General features: G+C 41.3%; 1 protein-coding gene across 10 annotated transcripts in view; it reads left to right on the top strand.

The window, feature by feature from the left end:
• Positions 1–19,705, top strand: part of FAM13C (family with sequence similarity 13 member C) — a 286,605-nt gene that overhangs the window by 248,079 nt on the left and 18,821 nt on the right. For all 10 annotated transcript variants that reach the window (XM_027531041.1, XM_027531047.1, XM_027531046.1 and 7 more), the window contains 2 exons: positions 12,032–12,242; positions 13,849–13,987. In XM_027531041.1, the coding sequence (XP_027386842.1) occupies positions 12,032–12,242; positions 13,849–13,987 (350 nt within the window). The remainder of the gene's footprint in view (positions 1–12,031; positions 12,243–13,848; positions 13,988–19,705) is intronic.

Raw genomic sequence — 19,705 nt, 5'->3', positions numbered from 1 at the left:
TAAGCTATCACTGGAGACTTATTACTAGAAGTAATAGTTGCAGGGACATCCCTGGTGGTCTAGTGGTTAAGCTTCCATGCTTTCACTGCAAGAGACACAGGTTTGATCCCTGCTTGAGGAACTAAGATCTTGCATGCTTGGCCAAAAAGAAATTCCAAAGCAATACATAATTAACTATTTTATTCTAAAATCTTGATTTTCAAGTTGAAATTTTCATTTGGCTAAGAACCTTGTTGCTAATGTTGATTGTTAGACAATGCTCATGTCGTATATCTAGGTGCTGCTTCTGCTGCTGGGTGCTCAGTCGTATCCAACTCTTTGTGACCCCATAGACTGTGGCCTGCCAGGCTCCTTTGTCCATAGAATTTTCCAGGCAAGAATACTGGAGTTGGTTGACATTTCTTACTCCAGGGGGGTCTTCCCAGCACAAAGACTGAACCTGCATCTCTGGTGTCTCCTGCATTGGCAGGCAGATTCTTGACCACTGCGCCACCTGGGAAACCCATATCCGGGTACAGTCTGTAATTATTCCCAAAAGAATCCTGCATGGTCTGCAGGTTTCTTCCTAATGTTGGAGTTGAAATGGGGCAGAGTCAAAGAGAACCTGACCTTCTCTGTCATATTTCAAGACACTGTCTATTTGATTAGACATTCTCACTTGGCAGGGCTTATTAAATGTACAGTTGTCTGGGCTGTCCACCATAAGATACAAAATAAAGTGTAGAGATGAGGCCTGAAAATCTCCATGTTTGCCAAGCTCCTGTTGATGATTCTGATGTTCAGGGAGAGTCGGGAACACTTTGTGGAACTCAGTATTCCTGCAAGGGTGCCATGGAAGTTGTTATTGCTGCAGGTGAAGTTTATAATTGGATTTCAGGAACAGGGAGCACCTCAGGTCTGCCACGAGGTGGGTCTGATTATCCACATAATGTTCCATCCTATCTGGCAGCAGCCCCCAGAAATAGTCTTTGAAAGTTCAGTATGAGGGAGTCTTCAAGACCTCAACCTCAGAAGTGCCCAGAACTCCTAATATCTTTCAGAAACTTCATACACTGAGTTTGTGTTTGTGTGTTATTTCTAAATCCTTCTTGAACATTTTCATGTTTTTTAGTGTGTAGCACTGATGTGCTTTAACTAGAAAGTGGCAATCACTGTAGAGAGTCGTTCTTCATCTTCTTATTCTAAGCTGGGTCCTTTAAAACAGTGGTTTTCACCCCCCTCCCACACTCTGACCCCTGCCTTTGGGACATTCAGCAACATCTGGGGATATTGTTTTGGTGTCATAGCTGGAGTGTGGGTGCCACTGGCATCTAGTGGGTAGAGTCCAGAGGTCCTGCTGAACATCTTCAATGTATAAGACAAGCCACGACCCCAGCACTGCCCCAGCAAATTGTCATCTGGTCCAAAATGTCAAGAGTGCCAGAGTTTAGAAGCTCTGCTTTGAAGGTCTTTAAATGAATAATATCAACCTCAGCTAACAATGACCTCTTCTTTTGCACCAGGCATTGTTGCATGAATTTTCTTACTTTATCGCCACAACCACCTAGGGAGGCATTATTATCCCCAGATGAAAGATGAGGAAATAAACTTGGAGACTGAATATAACTCGTAGACGGTCCCACAGCAGTGAGTGGTAGCGGGTGCTGGGAGGAAAGGGGAGGAGTGGGGAAATTTCCCCAATCAGACTCCATGGTCTGAGTGTTTCACATGATGCCATGCTACCTAAATATAAAGTCCACATAGTTCTAATATTCTTAAATTTGAAGTTGAGCCCAAAGGCAGCCTAGGTACACACTGTATAACGAATATGCTTTAAAGTCATTTTTAAAGTACATCCCTGACTGTTTTGCTAGAATAAAAGCATCTAGATTTGTAGTTGATTAACCACTGCAGCCCCTCTGTTCCTATGGTCATTTCAGCGCCTCTGGTCTTAACCATCTCTGGACCTCCTTGCCTTTCTCAAGTGTATTTACCTGACCCACATAGTGTTTTCCAGATTAAATGAAATAGTAGAATTTTATTTGTGCATATGGGCACAGGTACTATACTTTTGCCAAATGATACTATCGGGGGAAATTAGGCAAAGTGTACAAGGGATATGTCTACAATTTCTCACAACTACCCATGAAACTATGATGACCTAAATAAAAAAAGAATTAATACCTAAAAATATAGGCAGTGGGAGAGTTTCATCAACTATTCAAAAAATAATTATGGTTGTTGGATTGCTTTCCATACTCTTCCTAGAAATGTACATTGTTTTCTTGACCTTTTTGTCATATCTTATAGTCTGTAAAAGCTCCAAAAATCCCATTTTCTACCAAACTAACAGTTTACTGCTGATCATCTGTTAAGCGTAAACAGGTTAGCTTTGCCCACTGGCCCACACTGAGGGTCATCTACCACTGTGGACCTTCCTCCTGGTTTGTGAGCTTCTTCTGTGGTTCCTTTGCATTTTACTCTTTGAAAAATACTAACATCATCTGCAAACTCAGACTCACGACTCTATTTTTTCTTCTATGTTGGTTTTGAGATATGAAAAAGATTAATTCAGGATCCATCAGCAAGGATTAGTACTGACATGCCTCTCATAAAGATACTAGTTCAACTCTGTTCTTTGGGGCCTATTAGTAAGTGAATTTTTTATCCATTACAAAACATTTAGCCCAATCATCATTTGGTTTTGTTTTTAAATAACTTTTGATATGAACACCATGCCATAGACTTCTTGAAAGCCCAAATGGATTATATTCATTGGCTCTGTCTTGCTCAGAAACATAGCTCTTCGTAGAACTTGATATGCTTGTTGGGTAATCTTGGACAGGTTATTTGACCTCTGTGCCTCAGCTTCCTTTTCTTTGAAAAGGGAAAAAGGATACTATCTACCTCTTAGGATTGTTATGAGGATGACATAGCATAATACATATCAGGTTTTTAGCATATCACCCGTGGTAAATGCTCAATAAATGTCAGTGATCATTATTTAAAAAGCTGGCCATTCAGAGCTTATATCGCCTTCCCTCCAGTTGGTAATGCTTGCATTTGTCTTTAAATGTCTGCTTTATTATAATTGCTGATGACTTGCAAGGTGTGAAAATGACATTTAGCACTGTTTATTCCCTGGGTCCTCTCTCGAGTCCTGCATTTGATTGACATTGTACTAGTTCCCTTAAGCAAAAGGTATTTATGACAGCATTGGTACTGCTAAGTCACTTCAGTCATGTCCGATTCTGTGTGACCCCATAGACGGCAGCCCACCAGGCTCCCCCCTCCCTGGGATTCTCCAGGCAAGAACACTAGAGTGGGTTGCCATTTCCTTCTCCCATGACAGCATTAATCTGTCATAAATACCTTTTGCTTAAGGGAATCAAGAGCTGATGGTTGAATAATTACCTCTTATTAAAGTTGAAACTACATTCATTACCATAAAATCTATCCTGTGCTACACCTATGACATAACTTGGCTAGAAAAGATCTTTACTGTTAATGAATTTTCTCTGATGCTTTTATCACCATCTTCATAGTCTCTGAAACAGGGAGCTTCACAATAATCCTTGTTTTTCAAATAAAGCATTTTTAAAAATGATCTCAAAACTCATAGATGACAATATAATTATCTGATAGCCATTTCTATAACTGCCTTATAAATAAAAATCCCACAGCCTGAACCATCAGGTAATTATTTTTTTAAAATATTAAGTTCAATTTTAAAGTCAGGCCAAGAACTGTGGTGATTGTATGTTTTTGTCCCATTTATCCTCACTATACTGTTCACAGAGAATCTGAGTTTTGAAGAGGCTTATCTGGCCAAGGACATAATAACTCTGAACAAGTGGCATCTCAGACCAAGCTTAGGACTCTGACTGCAGAGCCTAGACTTTTAATCAGTGCGCTTATACATGTGTTAGGTTTTTAAGTAATAGATTTTATTTTTAAGAGGTTTTAGGTTTATAGAAAATTGAGCATACGGTACAGAGAGTTGTCATATGCCCCTTTCCCCCTGCACATCATTTCTCATATGTTATAGTCATTTTAAAAGCCTCCTTCCTGCTTGTTCATTCTTTCATGCTTCTGAAGAATAGTCTGGAAGAGATCAGACAGTTTTCCTAGATGGTCAGTGTCTGACAGTGCTCTGAACAACCCCCAAACCCAAGGTGGACAACCTCTTCTGTCTGTTCCAGTTCCCTAGAATCATACTTTTCTGTGTCTCTGTGGAGGAACTGCAGGTACAACTTTTTTGACTTAATTTTTCATAACTGACATTGAATGAGCCAGTGAAGATACAGTCTGCTTTGAAGGTTGGGATTTCTTCCTGTAGTCTTCCTGTTTGCCTTGTATATAATTTCCTTTTGCTTTTCAAAGCACATCGGCTCATTAATTAAAATCTTCTTTTGAAAATGGGTCTTGCTGCCTTAACTGCAGATTTTTATCTGCTGTCGCATTGAGGTGTTCAGTTGTGCAGGAATCAGCTATAAGATGCGGACAGTTGTCTAGGCTGAGAAATGATCAGCATTCCAGCACCCAGCTTTCTCCATGTACCAGGAGGATGCTTCTGAATCTTGGATACTCACAGGTGTTATTTGCTCTTTCTCCTCCCCGCTCCCCTGCCCCCACAGCTTAGCTGAGCACTTGGCTCCACTTCTGTGACACATGGAAGGGAAAAGATGTTTTCAGAGATTAGACCCTGTTCATCAGCCATTTCCCTTGATTATTTCTCAGTGGTTCTTTGACAGTATGCATATAGGTGACGAAGTTAAATCTTGAATAATCAGAAGAAAGTGAAAACATTCATTGAGTCCCTTGGTTAGACTTGTCTAGAAGGTCATTTCTTCTTTTCTCCCCAAACTGTATATTTGGTTTGGTGCTGTATAGAAGCTGCTTCCAAAAATATGAATGATCCCTGCCTCAGGTGCTCTCCAGAACGACGCAAAGTATGGACTTCTTCTGTTTCTCAACATGACAGAGATCCGGCCGTCTGACCTTGTCCTCAGTGTGGGCCCTGCTGCTGTAGCCTGCAGCACAGTTCTGAGTTCGGCAGAAGTCACTAACATCCAAAGACCTCAGGCTGCCTCAGGCTAGACGTTTACTTCCACTGCAGAGTAAACTCAGCCCTTGTCGCCCTGCCTGCCTGCCTTCTCACCCGCCCCGGCAGCATGGTGTCTGTGTGTGCTGAGTCGTGTCCGAGTCTTTGCAACCCTGTGGCTGGACTATAGCCCACAGGCTCCTCTGTCCATGGGATTTCCCAGACAAGAATACTAGAGTGGTTGTCATTTCCTTTTCCAGAGATAGTGTCTTCGGTTTTCTTCTTTTTCTTCCTCCACAGCTTTCTGGCTGCTCCTTTTTCTCAGGTACTACCTTACGGCTTTGTCTTCCTGTGTCTCCATTTAGTCTAGTTGGGGTACTTTCCTTTGCTAAGCCAGTTACCATGTGCAATGAAAGCATATTTAAGATATTTATTGAAATTCATCTAGACATTTAAATTTGTTGAATATTACTCTAATACCAAAAATTTGGGTGAGTTCAAAGTGTTTATACCTCCCAAAATGATACCGTAAACAACACATTAGCAGAATGACAGTGTGCTCTTCCTTTGCTTGGGCCTTTGTTGGTACTACCTTTTTTAAACTGGAGGTCGTGTAGTCCTCATTTTTTACCATTTAAACAGTGAAAATACTTGAAAAGAACTATAAAAGTGTCTTATCAGGGTGCAGGTAAGTTATAGGATTTCTAAAGTAATTGGTGACAGTACCCTGAAGATTTATGTACTTCAGCGTTAAGTGTACTTGGCAAAAAGTGTTGCATATGTTAGATATAATAGCAGTCACTCAAGAAAACAATATTCCAGAATTGTCTTTCTATAATTCTCTAGGGAACAGGAGTGATAGTATTAAATTTATCTTAAGAACTACTAAAAAACCTAAAATGTGGGTTACTATTTACTGATGGAAAATTTTTTTAATTAATTTTTAATTGGAGTATATTTGCTTTCATCTCCTGGCTATTATAAACAGTGCTGCAATGAACATTGGGGTGTATTCTTCTTTTCAGTTTTAACTGATGGAAATTTAACTAGGAAGTTGCAACCAAAAATGCAGAGGCAAGGAATAAATTTAGATCTGAGCTGAGGCTTCTTGATCAATGTAATTTTCTGGTTTTCAGGAAGGATTTTGGAATTTCTCATTGCTCAGCTGATGGAGTGCCCAAATCTACTGGTGGTTCATTGGAATTAAAGTCAGTAATTGGCTCCTTCAAAATAAAAATGATGCTCACTACCCCGCCCCCTACTCCAGAAGCGCGGTGTAAATGGTGAAGTGCATACTGAGGTCAGACCCAGTTAGAATATGTCTCCTGAGTGCCTCCCTGTGTGTGTATAGGGCCTGCTGGCCACCTCCCCCTGGATGATCGAAAGTGCCTCCTAACTCAGCGCATCCAGAACCAAACTCATTTCCCCTCTGGCTCACCTCTTCAGTTTCCTAACTAGGTCAAAGATACCATTGTAAATACCACCACCAACTGTCATGTATGAGTTCTATGTCATTGATGAGTTATTATGCCCCCTTCCCTGGGCACTATACAAAGCACTTGAGGGTCCTTATGTTTTTAAAAATCCTTCTAACATTTGTGAGGTAGACACTGATGTCATTTTCACTTGAAAAAGATGGGGAAGCTGAGATTGAGAAGGATTGAATAATGTATCCCAAGTCACACATCTGCCAAAGAATCGACTTGATCTAGGTGTTTCTGAAACTGTAGCCAATGTTTTTAGCCTTGATGGTGAACTGCCCCTTGGGGTCTGCAGGGTGCTTGCCTTGGAGCCCAGCCTTGCTTTCACCATGATAAATTCCTCACCCCTGTAAGCTCCCTGATGTTTCCAGTGACTGTCTACAGAAGCTGGCACATAAAATCCTGCTGGGAGTGCCAACCTTGTGCCATTTGGTAGCTTATCAGCTTCATTCATCCAGAATGTATCTTCATCTGTCCTTACTTTTACCCAACCATCCTCACCTTAGAAATACTGCTTCCCTCTCAGTGGTCTCTGAGCAGATAAGCTCATCTGTTTCCCTAGTCTTAGTTCTTGGGATGACTTCAAGCTCTCAGTGTATTTAGCCATTTAAATTCAACACATTCTGTAACTGAATCCATTATGTATCCATCAGAAGTTTTGAGTTTGTTTCTTGGTTGTGTTTTGGTGGCCCTTTTTGTGATGAGGCTGGCCAAGAACTCTGATGCTTGAGCCTCACTAGAATCGTGTACATGTTTCTGGCTTATTTAGTTTTTAACACCATTGAAAGCTGATGTTTGGCATTTTGCAATGTATCTCAGTGTTACATATGGGCCCACGAGGATGGGCAAACCCAGAAGCACAAATTAACGAATCCACAAGTCTAGGTCTAATTTGTGACTCAGATCTCAGCAGTCCGTCTCAAGTGGGTACAGACAGGGATTTATTTAAATCTTAAATCACTTTATTTATTTACTTTATAATTAAAATTTTTATTGAAGTATAGTTGATTTACATTTGAATCACTTAAGAATTCACATTGGAGAAATATATTTTTAAAATCTGATTCATGTAACAGCTGTAAATAGCATCTGTTCCTGCCTGGGGTTGCAGCCACCTCAGAAATGGGCTCTGGTCTTCACACCTGATGATAATGACTTGTCTCCATTGTGGCCCCTCCTGCTCAGAGAGCAGGCTGCCAGGAATTCTCCCTGGCCTGCAGGGTCAGAGACGTGGAGTCTTCTGCCTCAGGCATTGGTCAGAGTCCCTGACCCCGACTGGAGTCATACCACCTTCCCTCCTGAATGTAAAATGAAGATCACAGTACTGCCAGCCTCGTGTGGTTATTTTGAAGATTAAATCCTTGCAGAAACTCTAACTGGAAGTTTGAGGACATAGTGAGTCACTGCATAACTATTAGATATGATTATTATTCTTATTTACACATAAGAAGTGGCAGGAGGTACAATATGTCGAGGATGTGCTGGCTCTCATTTCCCACATTAACCCTGTAAGGACGCTTTGTGGAACTGGTGCTCAGTAAGAGAGGATCATATTCAAATTCCTTATTTTGCTAATTGTTAAAAAATGATGGTTCTCAGGGTTAACCACATTTAGCAGTTTCTTTGCCTCATGTCCATGTTTTGCCAAATATGCTATTCAAAGGATGCATGGGTGAACAGTGTTTTAATAGGAATTTATTTTAATGTGTATTAGTTGAAGAAATGTAACTAGCACGTCAAATTCATGATTTCTTGGCCCTCATTGCCTAAGATGAAGCTGATATTTTTAAAAATTTATAGATTGTAATTAAGATTATATATAATATATAATCATATATAATGAGGGAAAGGGATAAATTAGGAATTTAGGAGTATATATATATAGTATTTTATATACAGTATTATGTACATAATACTGTATATAAAATAGATAAACATCAAGGACCTACTGTATAACACAGGGAACTGTACTCAATATTTCGTAATAAACTGTATGGGAAGAATCTGAAAAAGAATAATTGAATCACTGCTATACACCTGAAACTAACATAACCTTTTTTTTTTTTTTAATATAACATAAAGAGAAGACAGCAAAAGGGCCTCAAATAAACATGAAACAAACCTAAAGTTAATCAGCTTATTAAAAATTTTTCCTTGAATAATTCTGGTGCAAAATGAAAAAACAACTGTTAATATAGCATACATTTAGAAAAGAATGATTCAAACTAATTATAGGAGACCATGAAATCTTATCAGAAGCAAACAGCTGTTGAAAAGAAAGTAGGTACCAAATGAACTAATTGTTAACCCTAATAGTTAACAATTAACTAATTGTTAATTCCTTTTCAGGGAATTTTAAACATGCTCTTAGTGATGGTTTTCCTTTTTGCTTTCTCCTTTGTTTACATTTAATTCTTTTTGTAGCTTGGGTTAACAACTAACATAACCTTTTAAATCAACTATATTTCAGTAAAAAAGAAATTAAGATTATATGTATAACATAAACATATATACACACATAAATATATACATATATATTAAAAATAGGTTTATGTGGATATGGCAAGCATTTTGTGGGGGGTACAGTTTTTTTTCTTTTCATCCTCACTTAGTCTTGAGAGGTGCCCACTGTTATTCTCCCCATTTTACAGATGAAGAAACTGAGGTTTTTAAATGTTCACTTTTTTCTGAAGTGCCTCTTAACAGGTGGAGGACCTGGGATTCAAACTCACAATCTTTCTTCTCTCTTGCTCTGTTTGTGGGGGTTGTTTCTTACTTCCCTTCTCAGGTATCCTTTTTTTCCCCAAATTTTTATATTAACTTTTATTGTTTTTTTTTTCTTCCTATACAATTAAGATGTATTCATTACAGAAATTTTAGAACACGCAAGGAAAAAAATTATTGAGCTAATGCACATAATGTTGAGATTATGTGCATTTTAAGTGTCAGTGATACACTATTGTTAAGTATAGGTGTGATGTCGTACAACGGATCTCCTTTGACTTTTCTATCACAGCCCTGTCAGATGATCTAAACAAGGATGTGGAGAGAAATCAGTGAACACACTGGAGCTCCACCAGAAAGTATGAGCGCCCCACACTCCTGGTTTCCAGACCCTCCCTCTGAACCATACTGCATCACAGTGTGGACCTTGGCGAGCTGCCCCTTCCTTTGGAAAGCATGTTCCCGGGGTCCCATCAGAAGCCACTCAATTTTAATATTGCCGTAAGCTTCTCCCTGTTGGGGAGCCGTGTCTGCAAGTGGAGGCCTGGGCTGTGTTCCCAGGATGGCGGCAATGCTGGTTGGCACTAAGGCGACCCTGGGTTCTTCTGAGCAAGGAGCTCAATACCCTGTCTCCAATAGGCTTGTGCGCACAGGTTCAATTAAGATGCTTCTCAACTTAGATGCTTAGACAGAGAGCTCAGGTGCTACCCGATCACCAGTTTCTGACTGTCGCTTTTCAGCTGGTCACATTGGGATCTTTCGGGCCCACCACCTCCTTCAGTGGTGATCTGCGGGGAAGAGAGGTTGTGATGTTAATGGCACAAAAAATGCCACAAAAAACAGATGCCGCTTATATGGAGATTTACAGTTACAATTGCAGCACAGTTCAAAGCAAGCCATTCACAGTGGCCTGTGGTTCTCCGAAGTCACGTCTTAGGTCTCAGTGAGTTTCAGAGGCTGAGCTCTTTGTTCACCCCCACGTTAGTCATATGCCTAGGACCTCAAGTGCCCCCATTCATTGTAAAGCACCACCAAGAGGCTCCTGGCCTCTTAGTTTTTACCCTGGCCCCACAGCTGAGCTAAAGGCAGAGATCCTTTCCATTTCAGCAAAAGATGTGCTGGTCCCAGGTACTTGATAAAGATCTTTCTCTTCCTCATCGTTAATACCAAATGATACTACCCAGAAATAGGTAACATGAATACAATGAATTTCTTCTTAGTCTAACGGTTTAAGAAGAGGGTTTGGTGAGGTACTCAGACACTCTTTGGTGGATGTCGAAGGTCATTGTAGTATATGCTGTCATCCATGTTACTCCTAGGGGCTCCCTCCAAATGGCAGTGTTTTCTGGCTAAATTATTCTTAGCAAGGGTGTTGCCTGTGGTGAGTTGTGTTAGTCACACTGCCTGTGGGCCTGGCTTTGGCATTCATCCGACTCCAACTTCTCCCCAGCCCTCACCCCATCCATTTCTGACCAGCCTCAGGCACTGACAAGTGCTGTTGGCAAGCCTCAGAGGCCCCACAGGAGGCATTGTCCACCCGCCCAGCCTACAGCCAAACAGAGGAGAAGCTGCCTGAAACATACAAGGACCTAATCCAACCTTTGTTGCACAAAGCAAATTGCATTTCAAGCTCTAGAGAACATGAGCCATTCATTCTAAAGCTGGCTAAGATTCATCCAGTACTAAATTGTGATAAACGTTTGTTTTGGAAAAGTGAATTGTCAGTGTTTTCAGATTCACTTATTCACCCAGAAAGGCTGTGTTTTTCCTCTTTCTTTAGGAAAGTCAGAATAGGAGAATGCCTCGGGTTGTTCTAACCTGTTTGCTGGGCAAAATCGAGAAGGCTCTGGCATGTTTTTGAGTAGCTCTGTATAGCACCTTAGGATGGAAGACTTAACTCAGCCCCCCGTTCCCCATCCCCCATCCCCCTCCCCTCACCTGGGTAGCATGGGGGTGCCCTCCCTCTCTGGACTGACCCTGGTCGGGGAGATAAAGAGCTTATTTAAAAGGGGAATGATCACAAAATTCAGGCAGAGAGATTGCCTCACCCAGGAGAGGGTTTAGAGCAGGTTTTGTTTTTGGTTTTTGTCCCAAATAAAATGGTATGTCAAATTTTAGAGAAGGACCAGAATCACTTCTAATCTCACCATGCTTTGTGGTTGCTATGTAGCTTCTCTGATCATTTAGTGTGTTTATTTGTACACAGAAATGGGTACCATCTTGAGCTGAAATGTGTGGTTTTCTCATTAGCATATTCTGAGCATCATTTCATGTACATAAGCAGAGTTCTCCATCATGTTTAAGGAGTGCTGAGTAATTTTCTGTCTGGGGACTCTGCACCCCTCTATTCTTGTTTTGTTTTCTCTTTTCTCTTCCTCCCCTCCGGCTCCTCTGCCTTCCTTCGCTGGCAGTTGTTATAACTGTTCTCCCTCATCTTTTGCTCCAGTTCCATGTAATTGTTTTCTCTTTTTCACTCTAACATTTTATAATATACTCTCTGACATATGCAAATAATATGAAATAAAGAGAGGATTTTTGTAGTTTTGGGCTATGCTGATGCTGTAATTTGGACTGAAATAATCTGTGTTTCCATTTTTGGTGTGTGTTGGCCTTGTAATATTTTCTGTCCAGGTTCTGTGAGAACAAGCATGACAGTATTTTGAAAGGCCTTCATATCCCCAAAAGGAAGAGATGACAAAAAGGCGAGACATTACAGTGAATGTTGATGATCTTTGTTTAGGAACATGACAGTCTCAAGCCCTCTGTGGCTTCTGAGATGCGATGATTTATCTTATTTCCTCAGACCCTGCGCCTGTGCACAAAGATGGGCAGAATGAGGCAGACAGCACACCAGAAGACATGCAGTCTGTTGAGACTAGCAGGCTGCTCTATCACATCACCGACGGCGACAACCCACTGCTGTCACCACGATGCTCCATCTTCAGCCAAAGCCAGAGATTCAACTTGGACCCCGAATCAGCCCCTTCTCCACCCAGCACTCAGCAGTTTATGATGTAAAAAAATCTTGTTCTTATCTTCACTTCATACAGTTTTTAAATACTCCATTTATAAACTACAGTAAAGTGTGTGTCCAAAATAGAGCAAGCATGCCTACCAAAAGCAGCTGCGGGCCCTGAACCATACATGGCAAAAAATCAGTGTGCTTTCGAGTTAAGAATGCCGTTTGAAGCTTTCTTGTGTCAGAAGGAAATGGTCTCAAGACACAAGCTGCCCTATGGCTCACAGGTTTGAATGTTTTTTATGAAATGACCAGAATCCTAAGAAATGTGCATATGTAAATACCAGAAATGCCATTCTTGGTGAGCTCACTAAAGTATTATTTCTGTGTCCAGGAGTGGCCTCAATGGATGGATTGTGGCAATGCTTGGCAAGTCGTTCATCTCAATTTCTTCTTAGATTCTTGAAAAGTGGTAGCTTATAATAGCTCCCCCTCAAAGAATAAAGTGAAACTATGTGTGTTTTTTTTAAGTTCCATTAGTAGTTTTGATGCATAGTTAAAATGAGTCTTCCCTTGACTAAATGTATGTGCTGGGATTCCTACATTCTCTTTAATACCTCCTGCTGTCACTCATGAATTTATCCAGACCTTGTTCCATGGACTGTCTACTGATGAACTTGAGGGAGTTAGTGAATTATTACTATTTTAAAGTATGTTAGGTGAGAAAATAAACATATTTTCTAGAGAGGGAATCCATTTCTTTTATGATTCATAAAGGCTCTATTATATCAAGAAAACTACTCATCTGAATCCTTTTTGAAAATATTGTTAGTCTGGGCTCAATCCCTGATGACTCAGATGTAAAGAATCCACCTGCCAACGCAGGAGATGTAAGTTTGATCCCTGAATCAGGAAGATCCCCTGGAAAAGGAAACGGCAATCCACTCCAGTATTCTTGCCTGGAAAATCCCATGGACAGAGGAGCCTGAATGGGGTACAGTCCTTGGGGCTGCAAAGGACTGAGCACAAGCATGCATGCATGCCATTTATTGAGGATAACGCTGTCTCATTAGTCTGAAGTTGGCGTCCTCCAAGATTTATGAAATGCATTTCCTAGACTAATACTCTGACCTTTGTAGACAAAAGTCCTTGATAACATTTGCCTATAACAGAGTTCTGTGAATCAGGGGTCTCCAATACCCAGCAGATGCTACCATAGAAGCCTCATCAAATGAGGAACTGGCCTCTGAACTCTGATAATCCAGAAAGCTGGGTTTGTAGACAAGCAGCAGTGTTTACTGGAAGACCATTGTTTTGTTCTTTTAATTTGTTTTTTAATAGGAAGAATATTGCTTTACAATATTGTATTAATTTCTGCTGTTTAACAAGGTGAACCAGCCATAATTGTTTTAAGTTATATCTTTTAAAAAACATTTTCTTGGAGTATAGTTGATTTACAAAGTTGTGTTAGTTTCAGATGTACAGTAAAGTGAGTCAGTTATACATACACGTGTATCCACTCTTTTTAGATTCTTTTCCCATATAGGCCATTATACAGTATTAAGTAGGATTCCCTATGCTGTACAGCAGGACCGTATTAGTTATTTGTTTTATACGCGATAGTGTTCTTAATGACTCTCTCCCTCCCTGGATCGTTCCAGGCTCCGCAGTTCTTCCCGGTGCAGCTGTGGTGATGGCAAGGAGCCCCAGACCATTACCCAGCTCACCAAGCACATCCAGAGCCTCAAGCGGAAAATTAGGAAATTTGAAGAAAAATTTGAACAAGAAAAGAAGTACCGGGTAAGGCCCCTGTGATTTGAAATGAGTGGACTGTGTCAGAGGTGTATGGGCTTTTCTGTCCTTCCTTTTTGAGTACATCTCTGTGCCTGGGGACAGCTCGGTTCCCCTCGGCCAGCCCAGGACTCATCATAAGTGGAGTCCCTTCTGGGTCTGTCAACTGATCTCTGCTAAGATGATTTCTAGCAACAAATTGAAACTCTTATTTACAAACTGATTTAATTATTGATTTCTCTTTTTTGTTTTTTTTCTTGAGGAACCTTACTATCAATCCCAGGACTTAAATTTGGAAAGATTTTGAATTATGGTTTTATTTGTTCTTTAACTTTTTCTCATTTGCGTTTGGGGTAAGAAAGCAGATCCAACATGGAGTCATTTGCATTTTGATAAGAACCTATTAGGGCTTCCCTGGTAGCTCAACTGGTAAAGAATCTGCCTGCAATGCAGGAGACTCTGGTTTGATTTCTGGGTCAGGAAGATCCCCTGGAGAAGGGATGAGCTACCCACTCCAGTATTCTTAGGCATACCTGGTGGCTCAGATGGTAAAGAACGCTCCTGCCATGCGGGAGACCTGGGTTCAATCTCTGGGTTGGGAAAATCCTCTGGAGAAGGGCATGGCAACCCATTCCAGTATTCTTGCCTGGAGAATCCCATGGATAGAGGAACCTGGTGGGCTACAGTTCATAGGGTCATAAAGAGCTGGACATGCTGAGTGACTAACCACAGCACAACCCAAGAACCTATTAAGGGCACAAAGGATGGAATCTCTAATTGTGGAACAGAATGAGGGAGAGTTTTCTTTGACAATAAAGTACTTTCTGGTTGATGGATGAGCACCTATCAAGTGATGTCTATTCAGGCCACTCTTAAGGACAAACCCTGATCTCATCCTTTCTCTTAGAGAGACACCAGCCAAACAACAGAATAGGAAAGACTAGAGATCTCTTCAAGAAAATTAGAGATACTAAGGGAACATTTCATGCAAAGATGGGCTTGATATAGGACAGAAATGGTATGGACCTAACAGAAGCAGAAGATATTAAGAAGAGGTGGCAAGAATACACAGAAGAACTGTACAAAAAAGATCTTCCTGACCTAGATAATCATGATGGTGTGATCACTCACCTAGAGCCAGACATCCTAGAATGTGAAGTCAAGTGGGCCTTAGAAAGCATCACTATGAGCAAAGCTAGTGGAGGTGATGGAATTCCAGTTGAGCTCTTTCAAATCCTGAAAGATGATGCTGTGAAAGTGCTGCACTCAATATGCCAGCAAATTTGGAAAGCTCAGCAGTGGCCACAGGACTGGAAAAGGTCAGTTTTCATTCCAATCCCAAAGAAGGGTAATGCCAAATAATGCTCAAACTACCACACAATTGCACTCATCTTACACGTTAGTGAAGTAATGCTCAAAATTCTCCAAGCAAGGCTTCAGCAATACGTGAACCGTGAACTTCCGGATGTTCAAGCTGGTTTTAGAAAAGGCAGAGGAACCAGAGATCAAATTACCAACATCCACTGGATCATCGAAAAAGCAAGAGAGTTCCAGAAAAACATCTATTTCTGCTTAACTGACTATGCCAAAGCCTTTGACTGTGTGGATCACAATAAACTGTGGAAAATTCTGAAAGAGATGGGAATACCAGACCACCTGACCTGCCTCTTGAGAAACCTATATGCAGGTCAGGAAGCAACAGTTAGAACTGGACATGGAACAACAGACTGGTTCCAAATAGGAAAGGGAGTACATCAAGTCTGTATATTGTCACCCTGCTTATTTAACTTATATGCAGAGTACATCATGAGAAACGCTGGGCTGGAAGAAGCACAAGCTGGAATCAAGATTGCCGGGAGAAATATCAATAACTTCAGATATGCAGATGACAGCACCCTTATGGCAGAAAGTGAAGAGGAACTAAAAAGCCTCTTGATGAAAGTGGAAGAGGAGAGTGAAAAAGTTGGCTTAAAGCTCAACATTCAGAAAATGAAGATCATGGCATCTGGTCCCATCACTTCATGGGAAATAGATGGGGAAACAGTGGAAACATGTCAGACTTTCTTTTTTTGGGCTCCAAAATCACTGCAGATGGTGACTGCAGCCATGAAATTAAAAGATGCTTACTCCTTGGAAGAAAAGTTATGACCAACCTAGATAGCATATTTAGAAGCAGAGACATTACTTTGCCAACAAAGGTCCGTCTAGTCAAGGCTATGGTTTTTCCAGTGGTCATGTATGGATGTGAGATTTGGACTGTGAAGAAGGCTGAGTGCTGAAGAATTGATGCTTTTGAACTGTGATGTTGGAGAAGACTCTTGAGAGTCCCTTGGACTGCAAGGAGATCCAACCAGTCCATTTTGAAGCCCTGGGATCAGCCCTGGGATTTCTTTGGAAGGAATGATGCTAAAGCTGAAATTCCAATACTTTGGCCACCTCATGCAAAGAGTTGACTCATTGGCAAAGACTCTGATGCTGGGAGGGATTGGGGGCAGGAGGAGAAGGGGACAACAGAGGATGAGATGGCTGGATGGCATCACCGACTCGATGGACGTGAGTCTGAGTGAACTCCGGGAGTTGGTGATGGACAGGGAGGCCTGGCGTGCTGCGATTCATGGGGTCGCAAAGAGTTGGACACGACTGAGCGACTGAACTGAACTGAACTGACAGTGTTGCAACTATGAACTTTTCTTACATAAGAAGCGATAGAGCTAAGTGTCCTGATATCCCAATGCTGTTTTATTTATTGTCTGTAGTGGTGATCATGGCCTAGAGAAAAATTGTATCCATGTAGAATTGCACAAAGATATTGGGTTTTTGGCAAAGGGCCCAGAACAGCTTATTAGAATAAAAGAGAAGAGGGGATAAGGTCTCATACATCTTAAAATATTTAAAGGCTCACTGGGCAGTTGGTCCAGAGGCAATCTGCTGGTTCCTGAGGTGTGGGTAAGTTCTCGGGAGGGAGCTAAGAATAATATTTCTTTGTCCTATTCTTCCTGTCCTGTGTTTCCCACAGTGGCTGCAAATTGACTAAAAGAGGGGTTGTAAGGAGTAAATTTTAGCTTTGCAAAATGGATGGAAAAGAAAAATCAGATTATCTTTCAAGACAACTTCAGTCAGGGTGCTGAAGACTCTTCTCTTCCTTGAGGTCAGGCAGCCACAGCTGCTGATGGTCTTTCATGTAGTAAGAGGGTGCTGTGCACATTGTAAGTACAGGCTTTATTTCACAGATAAGGAACAGGAGGCCCAGAAAGGACTTACAGCCTTTTTAAGGTAGTTATGTTCTAGCACCTCAGGCTTGGGGTGGTTAAAGATGAGTCGCTTTTACAATGTAAGAGTGGAATAAAATTCTTAAAGTGTCCGCATTTTGAAAACTTCAGATACCCTGAGAGGAGCTGATTTTCCTTGTCTGCTGCTGGAGTGTTGCTGGATCTGCAATGCCCTCGTACTAGAAACTGTAGCAAAGCAGCTAGGGCCTCCATCCCCAGGGGCCTGTTATAGTTCTTACCTGGCAGTTCTTGAATCAGACTGATCTGGATTTGAATCCAAGCACACCCACTTATGAACTCTGCGACCTGGGTCTTGTTACTTTATGTTCCTGAGTCTCATTCTATCCATCTGAACAGTGGAGTTAATAGTGACTTCTTAGGTTTGTATTAAATGAGGGAGTCCATATGTATTGCTTCTTACAGTTTTAGCACCAGGGAAGTAAGTGGTCCTAGATATTACTAACTTTTTCGTCTGTTTGAGTGATACTTGAACAGGCTATCCCATGGCAACCTCTGCCTTGTTGAAGAATAAAGGAAAATTATAGACCTTAATTTTCCACTAGATTTTTCTGCCTGCAGCTACAGACTCTAGATTGTGGAGAGTCTGTATATATAACAGGTCACCCGGCAGTTGGCTATTTTAGAAAAGAATTTCGCGTGGCACCTCCTGCCTTTGTCTGGAGAAACTTTAGGGCCAAAGCAGACACTTGCCTACACATTTAAACATGCAGATTGATGGATTTGGGGGCAGTGAAAGAAGTCTTCATGGTCACGACTTCTCTGTGTGTGAAAGTCTTTGATGTAATCAGACCTTCAGTGTCTCAGGAAACAGGGCTTCCCCGCACCCTTCCTGTCTGGATGCCAGGCTGTGGTTAGAGGTTTGACATGTCACTGGACTTGAATTGGTTGCTGTCTGTATGGCTTTCCTTCCTGGCAGCCTGACTGTGGAATTAATAGCACCTGCTGCTAATTTTTGAATCCAAGTTCCTGCTGACCCTCCATGCTAGTCTGATGCCCTGATACAATGTACATCCTTCCTGTGGTGTTGAATACAACTATTTCACTTCCTGTCCAGAGCTGTGTTTATTTCCTATACTTTTACAGTTTTACATTTAACTATTGTTAGACTCATGGACCTAGAAAAAACCTGTTTCAGCCAGATGTCCACTTTCAATAGAATTAGAGAATGTTAGAATTAGAAAGGATTTGTTAGTTTTCTCTTGTTTGACCACTGAAGAAACTGAGGCTCAGAGAAGGGAAGTAACTTCTCTGGGTTCACACAGCAAAGAATTAATCACAACTAAGACAGTAACATGGGTCCTTTCGTTCCTGATCTGTAAATCTTTGTAAGATGTCTTTTGAATTGTCTTTGCATGTGTGTGTGCTAAGTCACTTCAGTCACGTCCAACTCTTTGTGATGCTCTGAACTGTAGCCTGCTAGGCTTCTCTGTCCATGGCATTCTCCAGGCAAGAATATTGGAGTGAATTACCATGCCCTTCTCCAAAGGATCTTCCCGACCCGGGGACTGAACCCAACCTCTTAGCTCTCCTGCATAAATAGGCGGGTTCTTTACCACTAGCACGTTCGGCAAATCAAAAGTCTGGTCCAGCCACACCCTCAGTTATGTGACTCAGGAGCCCCATTTAAATCGCATTGAACAACATCTGCACTAAGGTTGTGGTATATGGCCCTTGGGGCCTATTAAACTGAAATATTTCAGCCCAGAAGTTAGAAGGCTTGAAGATCCACAGCTTGTGTGTGAAAACTTTCCATGTGGTAGGAGAGCTGCCATCCTTCTCAGCTTGATTTAACCTTTTTTGAAAGCTCTTCCAGGAGTAGGGGAATACAAAATTCATTTCAGAAAATGATTTTAGGCTTTCAGATATTTTGTCAGAAAATTTGGCCTTAAATTTCTACTAAGTCCTGTTTGCAGTACTGTAGGTTTACTTCTTTGGTGGTCCTTGGCTTAGGGTCCTAGATTTTTGTTTTTAACAGTATTTCAAAAAGAGTGCATTAACTGTGTGGAGCATATCCAGTGAAAAAGGTGTGTTCCAGAGAACAGGATGTGTTTTCAGATCCATGTGGAGATTTCTGTGAGGATTTTGAGAAACCAAGTGTAAAATATTGACTGTTCACATAACCAGACTGTTAGGCACAGCCAGAGTACTCCACATTGTATCAGGGGGTCGTTCTAGCAGACCGTGGGTAGGACCAGGAGCAGCCGTTGGAGGTGTGTCCCTGTGTCGCTGTCCGTGGTCCTGAAACCAGGGCTTCCCTCCTGGAAACCAGAGTCTCCCTTCTGGGCTCCTGTAGGGAAAAAAAATCACTGGACTTCCATGAAGGCGGGGGGAGGGGAATCTTCCTCAGTGTTATTTTGCATCTTGATTTTAAACTTTATGGATTTTGCATCTCTATAGAAGTGACAGAACCATGTTTTGTGTTTCACAATTAAAACAT

The sequence above is a fragment of the Bos indicus x Bos taurus genome, chromosome 28, assembly GCF_003369695.1.
Source record: "Bos indicus x Bos taurus breed Angus x Brahman F1 hybrid chromosome 28, Bos_hybrid_MaternalHap_v2.0, whole genome shotgun sequence".
NCBI lineage: Eukaryota > Metazoa > Chordata > Mammalia > Artiodactyla > Bovidae > Bos > Bos indicus x Bos taurus.
The sequence above is the reverse complement of the archived record's forward strand: the minus strand, read 5'-3'. Positions and strand labels throughout refer to the sequence as shown.